The 14984-nt window shown below is 39.4% G+C and overlaps 1 protein-coding gene across 12 annotated transcripts in view; it reads right to left on the minus strand.

Annotated features, from left to right (window-relative positions):
• Positions 1–6776: 6776 nt before the first annotated feature.
• The window catches only part of AZIN1 (antizyme inhibitor 1), a 37861-nt gene continuing 29653 nt past the window's right edge, over positions 6777–14984 (minus strand). For 7 of the 12 annotated variants that reach the window (XM_054498359.2, XM_054498360.2, XM_054498361.2 and 4 more), the window contains 5 exons: positions 14661–14735; positions 13524–13686; positions 10237–10352; positions 9687–9901; positions 6777–9097 (listed from right to left, as the gene is read on the minus strand). In XM_054498359.2, coding sequence (XP_054354334.1) covers positions 8986–9097; positions 9687–9901; positions 10237–10352; positions 13524–13686; positions 14661–14735 — 681 coding nt within the window. In that variant the 3' untranslated portion in view covers positions 6777–8985. The remainder of the gene's footprint in view (positions 9098–9686; positions 9902–10236; positions 10353–13523; positions 13687–14660; positions 14736–14984) is intronic. The other 5 variants (XM_054498363.2, XM_054498366.2, XM_054498364.2 and 2 more) reach the window with 1 other exon arrangement.

Consider the following 14984-nt stretch of genomic DNA (forward strand, 5'->3'; position numbering starts at 1 on the left):
TTGGTGCCATGGTACAGCACAGGGCTTACAGTTAAGGAAATAGGAGTCCTCTGCTTTTTAAAGAGGTCAACATCAGTTCAGTTTCTTATCACCCATTACCCATCCTGGGCCTGTGGCCATAAGTGTAAGAACATAAAGATTTAAGGTCAAACCTTGAAATATCTAAAAGATTTGGGTCATATAGATAAGGCATATCAAGAGATACTTATTATTTGACCCCCTGAAAGGCTTGACATTGGTAACCTTGCCACACCTACTGCTTCACTCCTGTAATACCTGTTTTTCCTAAAAGATCTCTTCACTTTCTACTTAAAAGATGTATATAAAGACCTGCTTTTCCCATGTCTTAGCTTGAGGTTATATACACAAGAAAAGCCAACGATTAGTTTCTACTTTGAATGAATAAAGGCCTAGGAACTGAGAGATTCAAAGCAAGGATTTTACTCAACACTTCATTACCAGCAACTCTATTCCCCTTATGAAATTTACAGGCGGAACTAAAGGTCGGAACTAAGTTATTAGTAGTATAACCCATTGTTACTCTGGGAAACTTAATCCCCATTGCAACGGTGTTGAGAGGTGGGCTCATTAAGGGGTGAATATGTCACGAGGGCTCTGCCCTCATCAGTAGATTAATGTCATTATCTCAGGAGTGGGTCAGTTATTGTGCGAGTGGGCTTGGTCCCCATCTTGCTCTCTTGCCCTTCTGCTTTCCACCATGGGATGACACAAGAGGGCCCTCACCAGATGTGGGCCCATCAGCCTCAGACTTCTCAGCCTCCAGAACGGTAAGAAATAAGTTCCTTTATATACATTACCCAGTCTGTGGTATTGTGCTATAGCAACACAAAGTGAACCAAGACACCCTACCATCTGACAATTCACAAGCTGCAACCCTTCCACTCTTCCTCAAACTGTGGGTCTTCAAGGTAAAGTGCTACATTGATTGTAATATTTGTGTATTTCTTTACCATTTAACGTGTGCAAACTGTACTCCATTTTTAATTAGTTTCTATCAGTTTTGTAATGTTGCACTGACAAAGTTTGAGTGCTGTGCCTGAACCCCATTTTTTCAATTTGTACAATTTCACATAGTGATTTTTAGGAAAGCATATGTCAAGTTATAGCAATACATAAAAGGGAGGGAGTGGTAGCATCATGCCAATTGGAAAGGACAGCACCATTTTCCTCCTCAATGTGAACTTCTCATAAGCTCTGCACTACTATTCCCTTCCCTGACTGACCTCCTATACATTGGTCCCAAATCCTCAGTCATTTGGGGCAATATGCAGCTAATGTTACCTAAACCCTTTTTTAACATTTAAAAATGATGTATGTCGGGCGCGGTGGCTCACGCCTGTTATCCCAGCACTCTGGGAGGTCGAGGCGGGCAGATCACCTGAGGTCGGGAGTTCGAGACCAGCCTGACCAATATGAAGAAACCCTGTCTCTACTAAAAACACATTAGCCAGGTGTGGTGGCGCATGCCTGTAATTCCAGCTACTCCGGAGGCTGAGGCAGGAGAATCACTCAAACCCAGGAGGTGGAGGTTGCAGTGAGCCGAGATCGCACCATTGCACTCCAGCCTGGGCAACAAGAGCAAAATTCCGTCTCAAAATACATACGTACATACATATATACATACAGTCTTTCTTTGGGTATCACTGAAGTTCTCTTCCCGCCTCTAGCAAGCTTTTAAAGTGTTGTTTATATTCTTGCCTCCAGCAGAATCGTAGAATTAGGAAAGGAGAAAACCAAACTTTGAAAATGCTCTCACTTCATTTCTGTTAATAATCTAACAATATGGAAGGTTAGGTTTAAATCATGAAGTAATGAAATCTGAAAGGCATTACTGGGCACTAAACATACAGAAGACGCCTTGAGTGCATTGAGACAGGTTTGTTGTGACATAAAAACACCACAGAGTAGGCGGGGCACAGTTGCTTACGTTTGTTATCACTTGAGGCCACGAGCTCAAGACCAGCCTGGCCAAACATGGCAAAACTTTTTTTTTTTTTTTTGAGACGGAGTCTTGCTCTGTCACCCAGGCTGGAGTGCATGGCCGGGCAAAACTTCTCTACTAAAAAAACAAAAATAGAAAAATTAGCTGGGTGTGGTGGCACACACCTTTAATCCTGGCTACTCAGGAGGCTGACAGAATTGCTTGAACCCGGGAGGCAAAGGTTGCAGTGAGCAGAGATGGCGCCACTGCCCTCTAGCCTGGTGAGAGAAACTGTTTAAATAAAAATTTAAAAGCACAGAATATATATGTTTCAAAGACTATTACCTAAGTTACAAGTTAAAAGCATCCCAACTCATTAAGTTTAAAAAACAAGATAGGCTGGGCGAGGTGGCTCACGCCTACAATCCCAGCACTTTGGGAGGCCAAGACGGGCGGATCACGAGGTCAGGAGATTGAAACCATCCTGGCTAACACGGTGAAACCCCGTCTCTACTAAAAATACAAAAAATTAGCCGGGCGTGGTGGTGGGTGCCTGTAGTACCAGCTACTCGGGAGGCTGAGGCAGGAGAATGGTGTGAACCCAGGAGGCAGAGCTTGCAGTGAGCCAAAATCGTGCCACTGGACTCCAGCCTGGGCGACAGAGCAAGATTCCGTCACACAAACACACACACACACACTTAAATGCAGAAATTAAAACTCTATTTCTGTATATCACTATGGTAAAGGGTTGTTGGTTACCTGTACCATCAATCCACAAAAGGTATAAAACTTCATGTATTATTCTTATTACCTTGTGCGGATACCAGAGTACCTTTAAAATTCCACCCAAATTTAGTTCCAAGAGGCAGATGGAGAGTTTGGATTGTCTCCAAAAATCTAAAAGGCCCTTGTTTTGACAATTAGGTTTATGCATGTGGTACATATTGAGGGGCACATAATCACTGGTAGATTGGAAATGAATACCTATCCTTGTTCCTTCCCTAACTAAAAGGGCATTTAAAAGGAGCAAAACTCACCAGGATGGAGAAATCGAGAGATTAAAAAAAAAAAAAATGAAAGCTAGAAAATGGACAGATTAGTTTATAATTTAGCAGCTTCAGGAAATGGAATCCCAAGGCCAGCAGTGGGGACAAAAAAAAACTCAGAAATTAAAAAAACAAAACATAACCAAAAAAAAAAAAGTGCAGGACTTGGCAGCAGTCCACACTCCTGGAGGTGGGGGCAAAATAAGGATTGGACGAATCTGTTTAACCACTCAAATCCCAGATCCTTTTCCCTACACTGCAGTTGGGCAACAGCCCTCCCTCATTTGTTCATTCTCTAGAAAAGGTAGCCCAGTCTCTGGGATGGCAGGGGTGTGTTACACTGAAAGCAGAGGCCCAACCCTCACCCTGCTGGGTTCTAGAATGCTGGTAGACGGTCTATCACCCTTCAGGCACGATACAAATTGACTGAGAATCAGCTAAGACCTTGACATAATGGCATAAAAAGTTCCCTAACCAATCATATGTCATACGAAGTTCCCTAACTAATCAGCTGGGACAGATCATTTTTTCAGTCGACAAACTGCACTCATGCACTCGGAGCTGCCTGTTGGCTCTTTAGTCCCCACTCAGATACAGGGAATGCTTAGAATCATAAGATTTACAGATTATAAAACAAGACAATTTAGGCAGGGCACAGTGGCTCACGTCTGTAATCTCAGCACTTTGGGAGGGCAAGGCAGGCGATCACCTGAGGTCAGGAGTTTGAGACCAGCCTGGTCAACATGGTGAAACCCTGTCTCTAATAAAAATACAAAAATCAGACAGGCATGGTGCACCACCTGGTGCATCTGTAATCCCAGCTACTTGGGAGGCTGAGGCACGAGAATCACTTGAACCCGAGAGGCGGAGGTTACAGTGAGCCGAGAGTGAGACCCTGTCTCAAAACAAAAACAAAAACAAGACAATTTAGACTGTCCAGAGCTGGAGGAAAGGGGACCAAGGTGACGAAGGGAAAAAAGAACATTCTTAGTTATAAAACATATTGTTGCAACCTTGGCTCAGAAGTTTAAAATTGCCTAAGTGGAAGACAGAAGGCTTGGAATAGAGCTGAGAATCCTCCACCCCACCATACCTGGTGAAACCAGAGCAATTTGAGAAACAAAATAGATGGGAGAAAACCAATCAATCACAGAACTAAAATTCTTAAACTTCAGCCAAGTGTCCCCTCCTCTGCATATTGCTGCTAAAAACCGAATGGGGACAAAGTTGTAGGCACAGGTACACACCAGATGAAGTTGGGCACCATTATTTACAAATAAAGGTTAGCTGGACTCTGGGGTTAAAAATAATCTAAATAAGATATTGCAGTGTCTTTAGCACATCTACACAACCCCTTTGCTCTACTGCCAATGTGCAATCACTTCATCTGTCACTCAATAGCAGATACTTAACTCTTTAGTTGCCCATAACTGATCCAGTGCTAATCTTCTCAGGCCATCAACAAATCAACTGCAAAGGGTTTTGACAGACATAAGCAGTATCATGGTAGAATCAGGGTTTGAAAGACCACTTAACAATGGAATTGCTTTTAAAGCTGATGACAATTACATATATAGGTAAAGGAGTTCAGGCGTATGAAAGATGTTTTTTCTCTCCATTTAGTACCCCAAGACCACAAAAAATGAAGCATGTTGTGTAGATTAAGCTTTGTACAAATTGCCATTAAAAAAAACTTTTTACAGTCTGTTTCCAATAAATAAAACAAAATCTTCAACTGTGTAACACTAAAGTCACATTGCCCTTTGAGTCTAGGTGGTTTGTGTTCCACTCCTTTCTGGGTGAAGACATGCACTATGATTTAGAAGATATGTGTAGTACAGGCCATCTGTATGCAAAGAGAAAAGTTTCTCCGGATGTCTGAGTAGGAACTGAGACTTCTCAGGTTAGCTTTAACTTAATGCAAATGCCAGTCAAGACCAGAACTAGTTCGTTTCTTGTTCCTAGGCCAGGTTTATCCTCATTATGAAAACCTGCTGCCGTAATTACTTGCACCACACCTTTTTCCTCTCAGGATGGATGCGATTCATAGGATTTACTCACAACTCAAATGTGGAAGACTAATTTTTGTTTTACATTTTGATTCCTGCCAATTTAAGTTTCTACTATTACTGTGTTTCTTTTCTTTTTTTGAGATGGAGTCTTGCTCTGTCACCCAGACTGGAGTGCAGTGGTGCAATCTCCACTCACTGCAACTTCTGCCTCCCAGGTTCAAGCAATTCTCCTGCCTCGGCCTCGAGTAGCTGGCACAGGTATGCGCCACCATGCCTGGCTAATTTTTGTATTTTTAGTAGAGATGGCGTTTCACCACGTTGGCCAGGCTGGTCTCAAACTCCTGACCTCAGGTGATCTGCTTGCCCCGGCCTCCCGAAGTGTTGGGATTACAGGAGTGAGCCACTGTGCCCGGCCTGTGCTTTAAGATGACACTATAAGGTTACACTAAAATTAAATCAGCTAAAAGGCAGCAATACAAAACCTTCTCTGATGCCCAACCAAAAGTCCAACTTACAAGGACAAAAGAGAATGGTCAAGTACATGCTAAAGAGATCTTAATACCAAGCTATCAACCACTGGCACTATCTGCCATTTGCATCCATGTGCCAGGCACTTTCAAGGCCTGGTAAGGTTAAGTTCTAGTGTCTTCATCCTACAGACAAGAAACCAAGGCCCAGAGCAACTTGTCCAAATCAGTATAATCAATCTAATAGGTAATAAGGGTCGTTTATTGAGGCCTGTGTGCCAGCCAGCTCTAAGCACCTTGTAACTGTTACATCCTTATAACCTTATGAAGCTGCTACTTTTACTAGCATCATTTTCTTTCTTATTAGAGATAGGGTCTTACTTTGTTGCTCAGGCTGGAGTGCAGTGGTGCGATCGCAGCTCACTGCAGCCTCCACCTCTTGGGACCAAGCAATCCTCCCACCTTGGCCTTTTGAGTAGGTGGGACTACCAGCTAATTTTGAATTTTTTTGGAGAGACAGGGGTCTCCCTACATTGCCCAGGCTAGTCTCAAACTCCTGAGCTCAAGCAATCCTCTCACCTCGACCTTCCAAAGTGCTGGGATTTACGAGCATAAACCACTGTGCCTGGCCTTACGACGATTTTCCATCTGGGAAAACCGAAGCACAAAAGGGTTAGGTGCCTAGCCTATGTTCATACAGACAGTAAATGGCAGAGGCAGGATTTGAGTCAAGCAGACTGGAGGCAAGGTCTACACCTTTAACTACCATCCTATAGTAGTGCATTGCCTGAATAATTAAGTAAATCTTTAAATTTAAAGTTACTCCCCAAAATATTAAGCCACCCAGTTAACTAAAGTGTTCAAAGAACAAAGAGATGATGCTTTTCATTTCAGCAGAGTTCAGAAGACTTCTTAAGGCCAAGACAGGTTAGCAAACTAAAATATATACTCTAAAAGACAAGAAGAAAAAGGAATTAAGCAATGTGTGGCTTCTCTAACCCAGTATTTCCATTTAATGGTATTAATGCCCATATTTACTTGAATAAATCTAGCTTAATTTGTCAATCTATTCATTTAGTCCGGGTTTAAAATTGTTAGGAGGCTAGTGAACTGAAGTGTCAGAAAAGGTTGTCCTGGAAACAGTGCTCACATATATACCGGACTTTACCAAAATTTCACTGTTCTATACATAACTTCCAGCATTTTTTAGCAGAATCAATTTACTTTCTAATAAAGCAAGATTGTTAATATACATAAAGCTGATATGTAAAATTTTACCTCTATTTCAGATAGAAGCCAAAGCAAAACATGAGGAATAAAAACATCTATGTATTCAGAATCACACACAAGTTACCTTTACAGTTCAATTTACTATATAGAAATCATTGGGTTTTATATTTTCAGTTAACTTTTGAACTGAGATTACAATATTACAACAAAAAAATTTACATTAATTCAGAACTTTTTAGCATACCAAATTGAAATACATAGGTTCAAATTTCAGATTTATGGCAAACAGTCTTCAAATACAATACAGACATTTCTTAAAAGTTACCGTGTCATTCACATGTGATATTTGCAACTCTGAGCTGTTTCATATAGAACAGCTCTCCTGCAGATATGGCAAAGTTGATATGCCATGAAGTTCAAGGCCTGTATAGTCAAGCCAAGGACTCAAAGTTGCACCATCTTTAAAAAGGTTTGGCATTTCTGGACCACAACAATGCACATGTAAAGAAGGTAGGAAACAGTTCCCCCTCCTTGTTAAATGGTTAAAAAAAAGTTACATGGTAGCTTGGAATTTTGCATAAAACCCCATAATATACCTTGGAAAAAGTCCAAGGGCAATTTGATGGCAACAGATTAGGGTCCTATATATATATATTTTAATAGAACCCATGAGATTCAAATGGGCATTAATTAAATCAAAAAATATTAAGCACCTACTGGTTTTAAGAGATTTAAATTTATTGGAGATTCATGATCAATTTCTTTCCACCTCGAAATCAAGGTGTAAAAACCAGCTATGAAGTGCATTCCAAACTTCTCCTATGTAGCACAGGTAGAATTTTCTGTCCATTGGCACCAAAGTGAAGTCACATTTCCTCTTGGGAGACAGAAATTCCACACCTGAACATAGAGTAAGTTAGGAAAAAATGATCCCTGTTGTTTATTACTATTGTGATTCTGAGATCTAGGATTTCTAATATACTAGCAGTAAACAAAGCAAATTCCTGGCAACAACTGTCAGGTTAGTGATGCTAACTCCCTTCCCCCAATCACCATAAAATTTTAGTAAGAAAAGAATTAAAAGTAATGACTAAGCAGAACAAATTGGAAATAACAAGAAACTAAGGGGACAGTTCAAACCAACAACAAAAAATCCTAAATTTGAAATCACTGCAACTGAAGATAATAAGTGTGCTTCACCCCAACCCCCATCCCAACTCTGAATTTAAACATTCCGTGCAAAAGAGCAACAGGTTTCTGGATAAAGATGTAGCCCTTCTTTAAGTTTTAGTGCTCTGCAGTTTTCTGCAATTTTATTTCCCTCCCCCCAAGTTTATTCAAAGTATTTAACAGAATCTTCCATTTCAGCCAAAAGACTGTGATTCAAAGATTTACTAAGGTACTCTATGCATTCTATCTATACAGAAACACCTATTTATTATTACAATTGATTTATGCAGGATTAACATTTTTGGTGTTAAAATTGTTAAACATCATGCTTACTGCACATCAACTCTCCATAATGAATCTGAACTTCACAATGATTTACCAAACACTTTACTTAAATTACTAATTAAATAAATGAAAAATGCACTGAGCCAAACAAAACTTAACTGGGCTATAAAGAAAAAAACCCTTCAAAACAGTCCATATACACATCTATTTCAAAACTACCTTTGCTAGCTAGCCCCTTTCCCAAAGTTTTAGCCTGAAAAAAACAGTAAAATCTACACAAAATTTTATTGCAATCATACAAGGGTTACATTAGGTCAACAAATACTATGATGCAATTTTACATTTATTAAACTACAGTTCAAAGCACAAATTTACACATTCTAAATACACTAAACGTTATCTAATGAAGTCACACTGGTCTTCTGCTAACATTTGATATATCTGGGTGAAAGACATGAACTTTACAAGACTTTAAACACAAATCCTTAGTATAAAAACTGTGTTCTTGTATGTAAACGATTTAATGGGGAACCCAATTAATGGGCTTCCATCTCCACTAAGTCATCCATTTTGTTGCATATTTTATTTTAAACGCTTAAGGGGTAGGACAAACTGGTAGGTTTAAATCTGGATACATTATCTAAATCTCCCATTATCCCCAATGAATTATAGATGAAAGCTGATTTTGTCTGGTCCCAAATAGCTATTACTAATAGTTTTTGTTGCCAAAAGAATTAAAAGAATAAGATTGTTTAAATTATTTTTCCACACTGGAATGTTGACCAGACAAGCTTAATCTGCAACTTCAGATCTAAAGAAGCGTTAATGCCTGTTTAAGCTTCAGCGGAAAAGCTGTCTTCTTGGCTCAGCTGAATGCAAGAAGGCACAAAGAAGAAGTTCTTCATCATTGAGTCTGAAGTAATTCCAGCATCTTGCATCTCATACCTACATAGAAAAAAATCAGCTAAATTCCCAATTTAAGCCCAAAAACCACGTAATCCCATAACAAATGGATAATAAAACAGGATTATAACTAGTCTTCCAAAAACCTTTAAAATATCATTTTTCTATTATAGTCATGCACTGCAGAGTGATGTTTTGGTCAAAGACTACACATATGACTGTGGTATACCATAAAATTACAGTGAAGTTTAAAAAGTCCTATCACCTCGTTACATCACAGAAATCATATCATAGCACAATGTATTATCCTTTCTATGTTTAAGTATCTTAAGATACACAAACGCCACTGCATTGCAACTGCCAACAGTATTAAACAGAGTAACATGCTGTATAGGTTTGTAGCCTAGGAGCAATATACCACATGGCCTAGATTATGTAGTAAGTTATGCCATCATACAATCACCTAATGTTGCATTTGTCAGAACAAATTCCCATCATTAAGCAACTACACTGTATAGGCAATACATAACTGTACTTCTAAGTTTAGCATTCATTACAGAATTAAAACTTATTAGCAAGTCTAAAAGGACAGTTCAAATATCCCATCTGCCTTAAAGTAAAATCACCTTACCAATCACTGAATGACATCATGTAATAAATGGCTGGCCTCTGAAAATCATTAAAAGCAGATGGTTCATGGAAAGAATCTGCTCCCATGTTATCAAAGATAAGCCAATCTCCCACATTCAGCTCAGGAAGAAGACAGCTTTCCACAATTTGATCAAGCTCATCACAGGATGGACCCCAAAGGCTGCTTGTAAACAGAGGCTCATCTTCCTTGTATTTCTGTAGGAAAAGTTTTACAATTTAATTTTTACTCATACTTATGCAGGTATTGAATTTGTGAGTAGATAAGTATTTTTCACTGTCTCAGATCCAATGTGCTCACGGAAAAAAGGCTTAGAGCCAAGGGCAGGGTGCTCCTTAAGCCTCAGTGGTACCATTAACTCCACGTAAAGGCAACAAACTAAAAAAGGGACTCCAGCAGAAGAACGCAAATCCTCAAAAAGGACATTTTTCCCCATTCTAAAATGTTTTTCAGAAAACTGGGAAGCATCTTAAAAGTAACAGCTCAGCTTATAAAATGCCAAATAGGTTTTGATATTTCTGATAAAACTTGCCTTGTGAACCTCTGGAATGGTATTTAAGTCCTCAGACAGTTTACTTGCAAAAGAACCATAAACACCATCATTCATATAATACATGAAGGCTGGTTCATCACTTCCGGTTTTTTCTACTGGAATAAAACAGGAAAGGGGAAAATGAATTTTTAATAAAATGGCTTATATAAAACAAATTAATGTAATTTTCACATTTCTCAAACTATTTAAACTTAAAAAGACACATAGAGCACGCATTTCACAAAGGAAGATAACCAATGAGCACAAGAAAAAAGTGCTCTAGGGCTGGATGCGGTGGCTCATGCCTGTAATCCCAGCACTTTGTGAGGCTGAGGTGGGACGATCACTTGAGGTCAGGAGTTCAAGATCAGCCTGAACAACACGGCAAAACTCCATCTCTACTAAAAATACAGAAATTAGCCAGGTGTGGTGGTGCATGCCTGTAATCACAGCTACTTGGGAGGCTGAGGCACTAGAATCCCTTGAATCCGGGAGGCGGAGGTTACAGTAAGACAGTGAGACAGTGAGCCAAGACTGTGCTACTGCACTCCAGCCTGAGTGACAGAATGAGACCCTGTCTCAAAAAAAAAAGTATTAAGATTCTAGAAGCCTTTCTGATAGTTGCTGTTTCAAAAAAAGAGGAAATCAAGCAGCAAGGAAAAACACTTTTTAGTTTCTTTTCAAATCAGCAAGAGGAAGGCAATATATGCACAAGGAACTAAATATGTGTTTGAATGTGGAATTAAAAATAAAAGTTGAGATTGTGCCACTCACTCCAGCCTGGATGACAGAGCAAAAACCCTGTCTCAAATAAAAAAAAAAAAAAAAAAGAAAAAGAAAAAGAAAAAGAAAACAGTGCTCTACATCGTTAGTCATCAGGTAAATGCAAATTAAAACCACAATGGGCTACCATTACCACCAACCTACTGACTGGATCAACTTAAAGACTGACACTACAAAACATCAGAGAGTGGGAGGAGCAACCAGAGCTCACATGTATACACTGCCAGTGGGAATCTCTCTCTCTCTCTCTCTGTGTGTGTGAGTGTGTGTGTGTGTGTGTGTGTGTGTGTGTGTGTGTGTGTGGAGACAGGGCCTCACTGTTACTCAGGCTAGAGTGCAGTGGCGTGACCACAGGTCACCACAGCCTTGAGCTTCAGGAATCAATAGATCCTCTCACCTCACTTTGAAACCTCTGAAAACACCCATTCTACTCACAGCTATTCTACTCTTAGCACAACCAATACTCATTTTCAGGCTTTTAAAATATCACTCTCCACGAAAACAAACCAAGGCTCCTTGGAGAAACAATTGATTACAGGACTGAGGCTTAAAGGTTAAAATGAGCCTGGAACATCTTGATACACCAAAAAATAAAGAATTGCTCTGAGAATAATGGAGACATGTCAAGGGAAAAATGAGAGTAATAGATTATATAAACCTATTGAATAAAGATCTATGAGTCTAAACTCATAAATAAACAGGAGGGAAGGAAAAGATATTCTTTAAGTAAAGGCCAACTAATATAAACAATAATGAAGTTAGAAATTCACCAATAGATGCTAAAACTAATGGGGTGAAAATCTGGTTAAAAACAGGTAGTTTACACAGTCTCTAATTTAAACTTGCCAGTTCACAATGGAGAGAAATCTGCCTGACACAACCTTAAACAAGTGCTCAAAACTAGCATTTAAATTAAAAAAAAAAAAAATCTAGCTGGGTGTGGTGGCACACACCTGTAATCCCAGCTACTTGGGAGGCTGAAGCAGAATTGCTTGAACCCAGGAGACGGAGGCTGCAGTGAGCTGAAATCATGCCACTGCATTCCAGCCTGGGCAACAAGAGCAAAACAGTCTTTTAAAAAAAAAAAAAAAAAAAAAAAAATCACAAGGCCAGGTGCATTGACTCAAGCTTGTAATCCCAGCACTTTGGGAGGCCGAGGCAGGTGGATCACTTGAGCTCAGGAGTTTGAGACCAGCCTGGGAAACACAACGAAACCCTCTACAAAATAAAAATAGAAAAAAACCTAGCCAGGCATGGTGGCATACGCCTGTAGTCCCAGCTATGCAAGAGGTTGAAGGTGGGAGGACCGCTTAAGCCGGGAGGTAGAGACTGCAATGAGCCCTGATGGAGCCACTGTACTCCAGCCTGGGCAACAAATCAACAAGAAAAAACACCTAGCATCATCAATATTAGAATTGGGTACTATCATGTGCCTCCTAACATGATGAAGTGAGAAGAACAGACTAACACTTTAGTGGACTTCATGCCCCAAATGCATAGCCTAAAAAATATAATCATGAGGAATCATCAAACAAACCCAAACTAAGGATCAGCTATGAAATTTCTACTCTTCAAAAATGTCAAAGTTAAAAAATACAAAGTAATGAGCTGAGAAAATTTATCTAGATTCAAGGAGAAATGACAAATTCAATGTGGTCCTGGACTGGATTCTAAACAAGGAAAAACAAAGCTGTAAAAAAAAGACAACATTGGGGAAATGGACAATTTTCCTATGGGCTGTGGATTAGTCCACAGCCAAAAAAAAAAAATCTTGTTAATGTAAAACAGTATTTCCTACAATAATACTAGCCAACAAGATGGGACTGTCTAGTGCCTTTTTGTTGGTTTGACTTGAGTTAGATTACAAGGACTCTCTGTGGCCCTTATGTGAGAAAGTGTGAAAACACAGCCTCCCTGTGACGCATGTGCGGTAAGAAGAACAGAAGAGATCACAATAAAGGTAGTTCTGAATAATGGATGAGAATCAATCATCTGCTAGACATTTATCTAAAACACACGTATCTAAACATCAGTACTAAGAAAGTTGGATTTGGAAGTCTTATGGAATGGGACCTTGGCTTTAAGATTTTTTTTTTTTTTTTTTTTTTTGAGACAGAGTCTCACTCTTGTCACCCAGGCTGGAGTTCAGTGGCACAATCTTGGCTCACTGCAACCTCCGCCTCCCGGATTCAAGCGATTTTTCTGCCTCAGCCTCCCGAGTAGCCGGGATTACAGGTGTGCGCCACCACGACCGGCTAAGTTTTATATTTTTAGTAGAGATGGGGTTTCCACCATATTGGCCAGACTGGTCTCGAACTCCTGACCTCGTGATCCACCCGGCTCCACCTCCAAAGTGCTGGGTATAGGCGTGAGCCACCATGCCCGTTCAGCTTTAAGATTTTTAAAAGCTGAAAACCACCTACAACTTCATGACCATCTGCTCATTTCCAGACTAACTGCAATTATCTACCAACAAAAATAAAACTATAAACTTTATAACTTACCTCCAGAGGGAAATTTATCATTTTCAACAACTTTCTTTGCTATGATATTAACTGCGAGTGTAAATGCAGAAGACACATAGTAGCTTCCGGGTTCTGAAATTATCTTAACACCAGATCCTTCAGGAAAGTAGACATCCAACAGAGGGCTGATAACATGATTAACCTATGGATTTTAAATGCCACAGTATGGTTTCAATATTGGATTAGATAATTCGCAATATTCAGAGATTGATATTCACAAAATTTTCTAGGAAAATGAAGCAGTTCCAATCATAGACCATGAACCTTATCAACTTCGTAATTATCTCCAAGCAATTAATTAGGCATGCTTTCAAGTCAGTTTATTTTGTAACTATCAGAATGGCATTAATTTTAAAAATAGATAGCTCTAATAACAAGTAAGTATTTGTTCTTATTTAAGTCATTTTTTCTATACTTGATCACTAAAAACAGAAGCAAAATTTTCAAATCATAGTTTCTAGATATCACAGAAGGAAGGAGGGCAGAGCAGGAAGGTGAGAAACAGTTGTGACGTGTATCTGGCCTAAGTGCTAAAGTTGGCTGGGAGTGGTGGTTCACGCCTGTAACCCCAAAACTTTGGGAGGCTGGGGCAGGAGGATCACTTGGGGACAGGAGGATCATTTGAGGCCAGGAGTTCCGAGACCAGCCTGGGCAATATAGAAAGACTCATTTTTTTTTTTTTTTTAAAGTCCCAGCTACTTGGAAGGCTGAAGTGGGAGGATTGCTTGAGCCCAGGAGTTGGAAGCTGTAGTGAGCTATAATTGAGCTATAATAGTGGGCTCCACTCCAGCCTGGGCAACACAGGAAGACTTTAGGAAAAAAAAAAAAAAAAAAAAAGGTAGCAGTGAAGTTTTCTAAGTATTAAATCATTTGTGCCATTAAGTACAGAAACACAACTGAAATAGAAAATGTTTTATGATAATGTTCAAAGAATTCTATCAAACTTTTCAAAGTTAGCTAGGTCTACTAACTGCCTATTCCTTTTCTAAGAACATAATTTTAAAGAGATGTTACAGGTTTTAGTTTCTGCCACTGTAAAAATCCTGCTCTACACATCCACCACTTAAGTAACAAAGAAAGCAATTATTCTGTTATGTCATCTACTGAAAAGTTTACCTCTTCCAATTGAAATTCAGTTCCCGTGAATCCTCCACCAATGTCTAACATGTTCATCGTAAAGCCAATTTCTCCCTAGAGATGGAAAAAAAAATATTTAAATGCTTTTCCAAATTGTAATGGATATGAGAACATTTAAAAAACCCCCTCCTAGGGAGGTAAGTATCTGTTCTGATCTTCAGTACAGCAAATTCTTGGTTTTTTACTGATAGAAACAGATTATTCAATGTTAGGTATGCTGTCTCCTTATTTGTACTCTCTTCTAGACTTATGCAAGTAAATTACTATTTCACTCCTTTACCTGCTTAAAAGGTGTGACTGTAC

This window comes from Pongo pygmaeus, chromosome 7, assembly GCF_028885625.2.
Source record: "Pongo pygmaeus isolate AG05252 chromosome 7, NHGRI_mPonPyg2-v2.0_pri, whole genome shotgun sequence".
Classification (NCBI taxonomy): domain Eukaryota; kingdom Metazoa; phylum Chordata; class Mammalia; order Primates; family Hominidae; genus Pongo; species Pongo pygmaeus.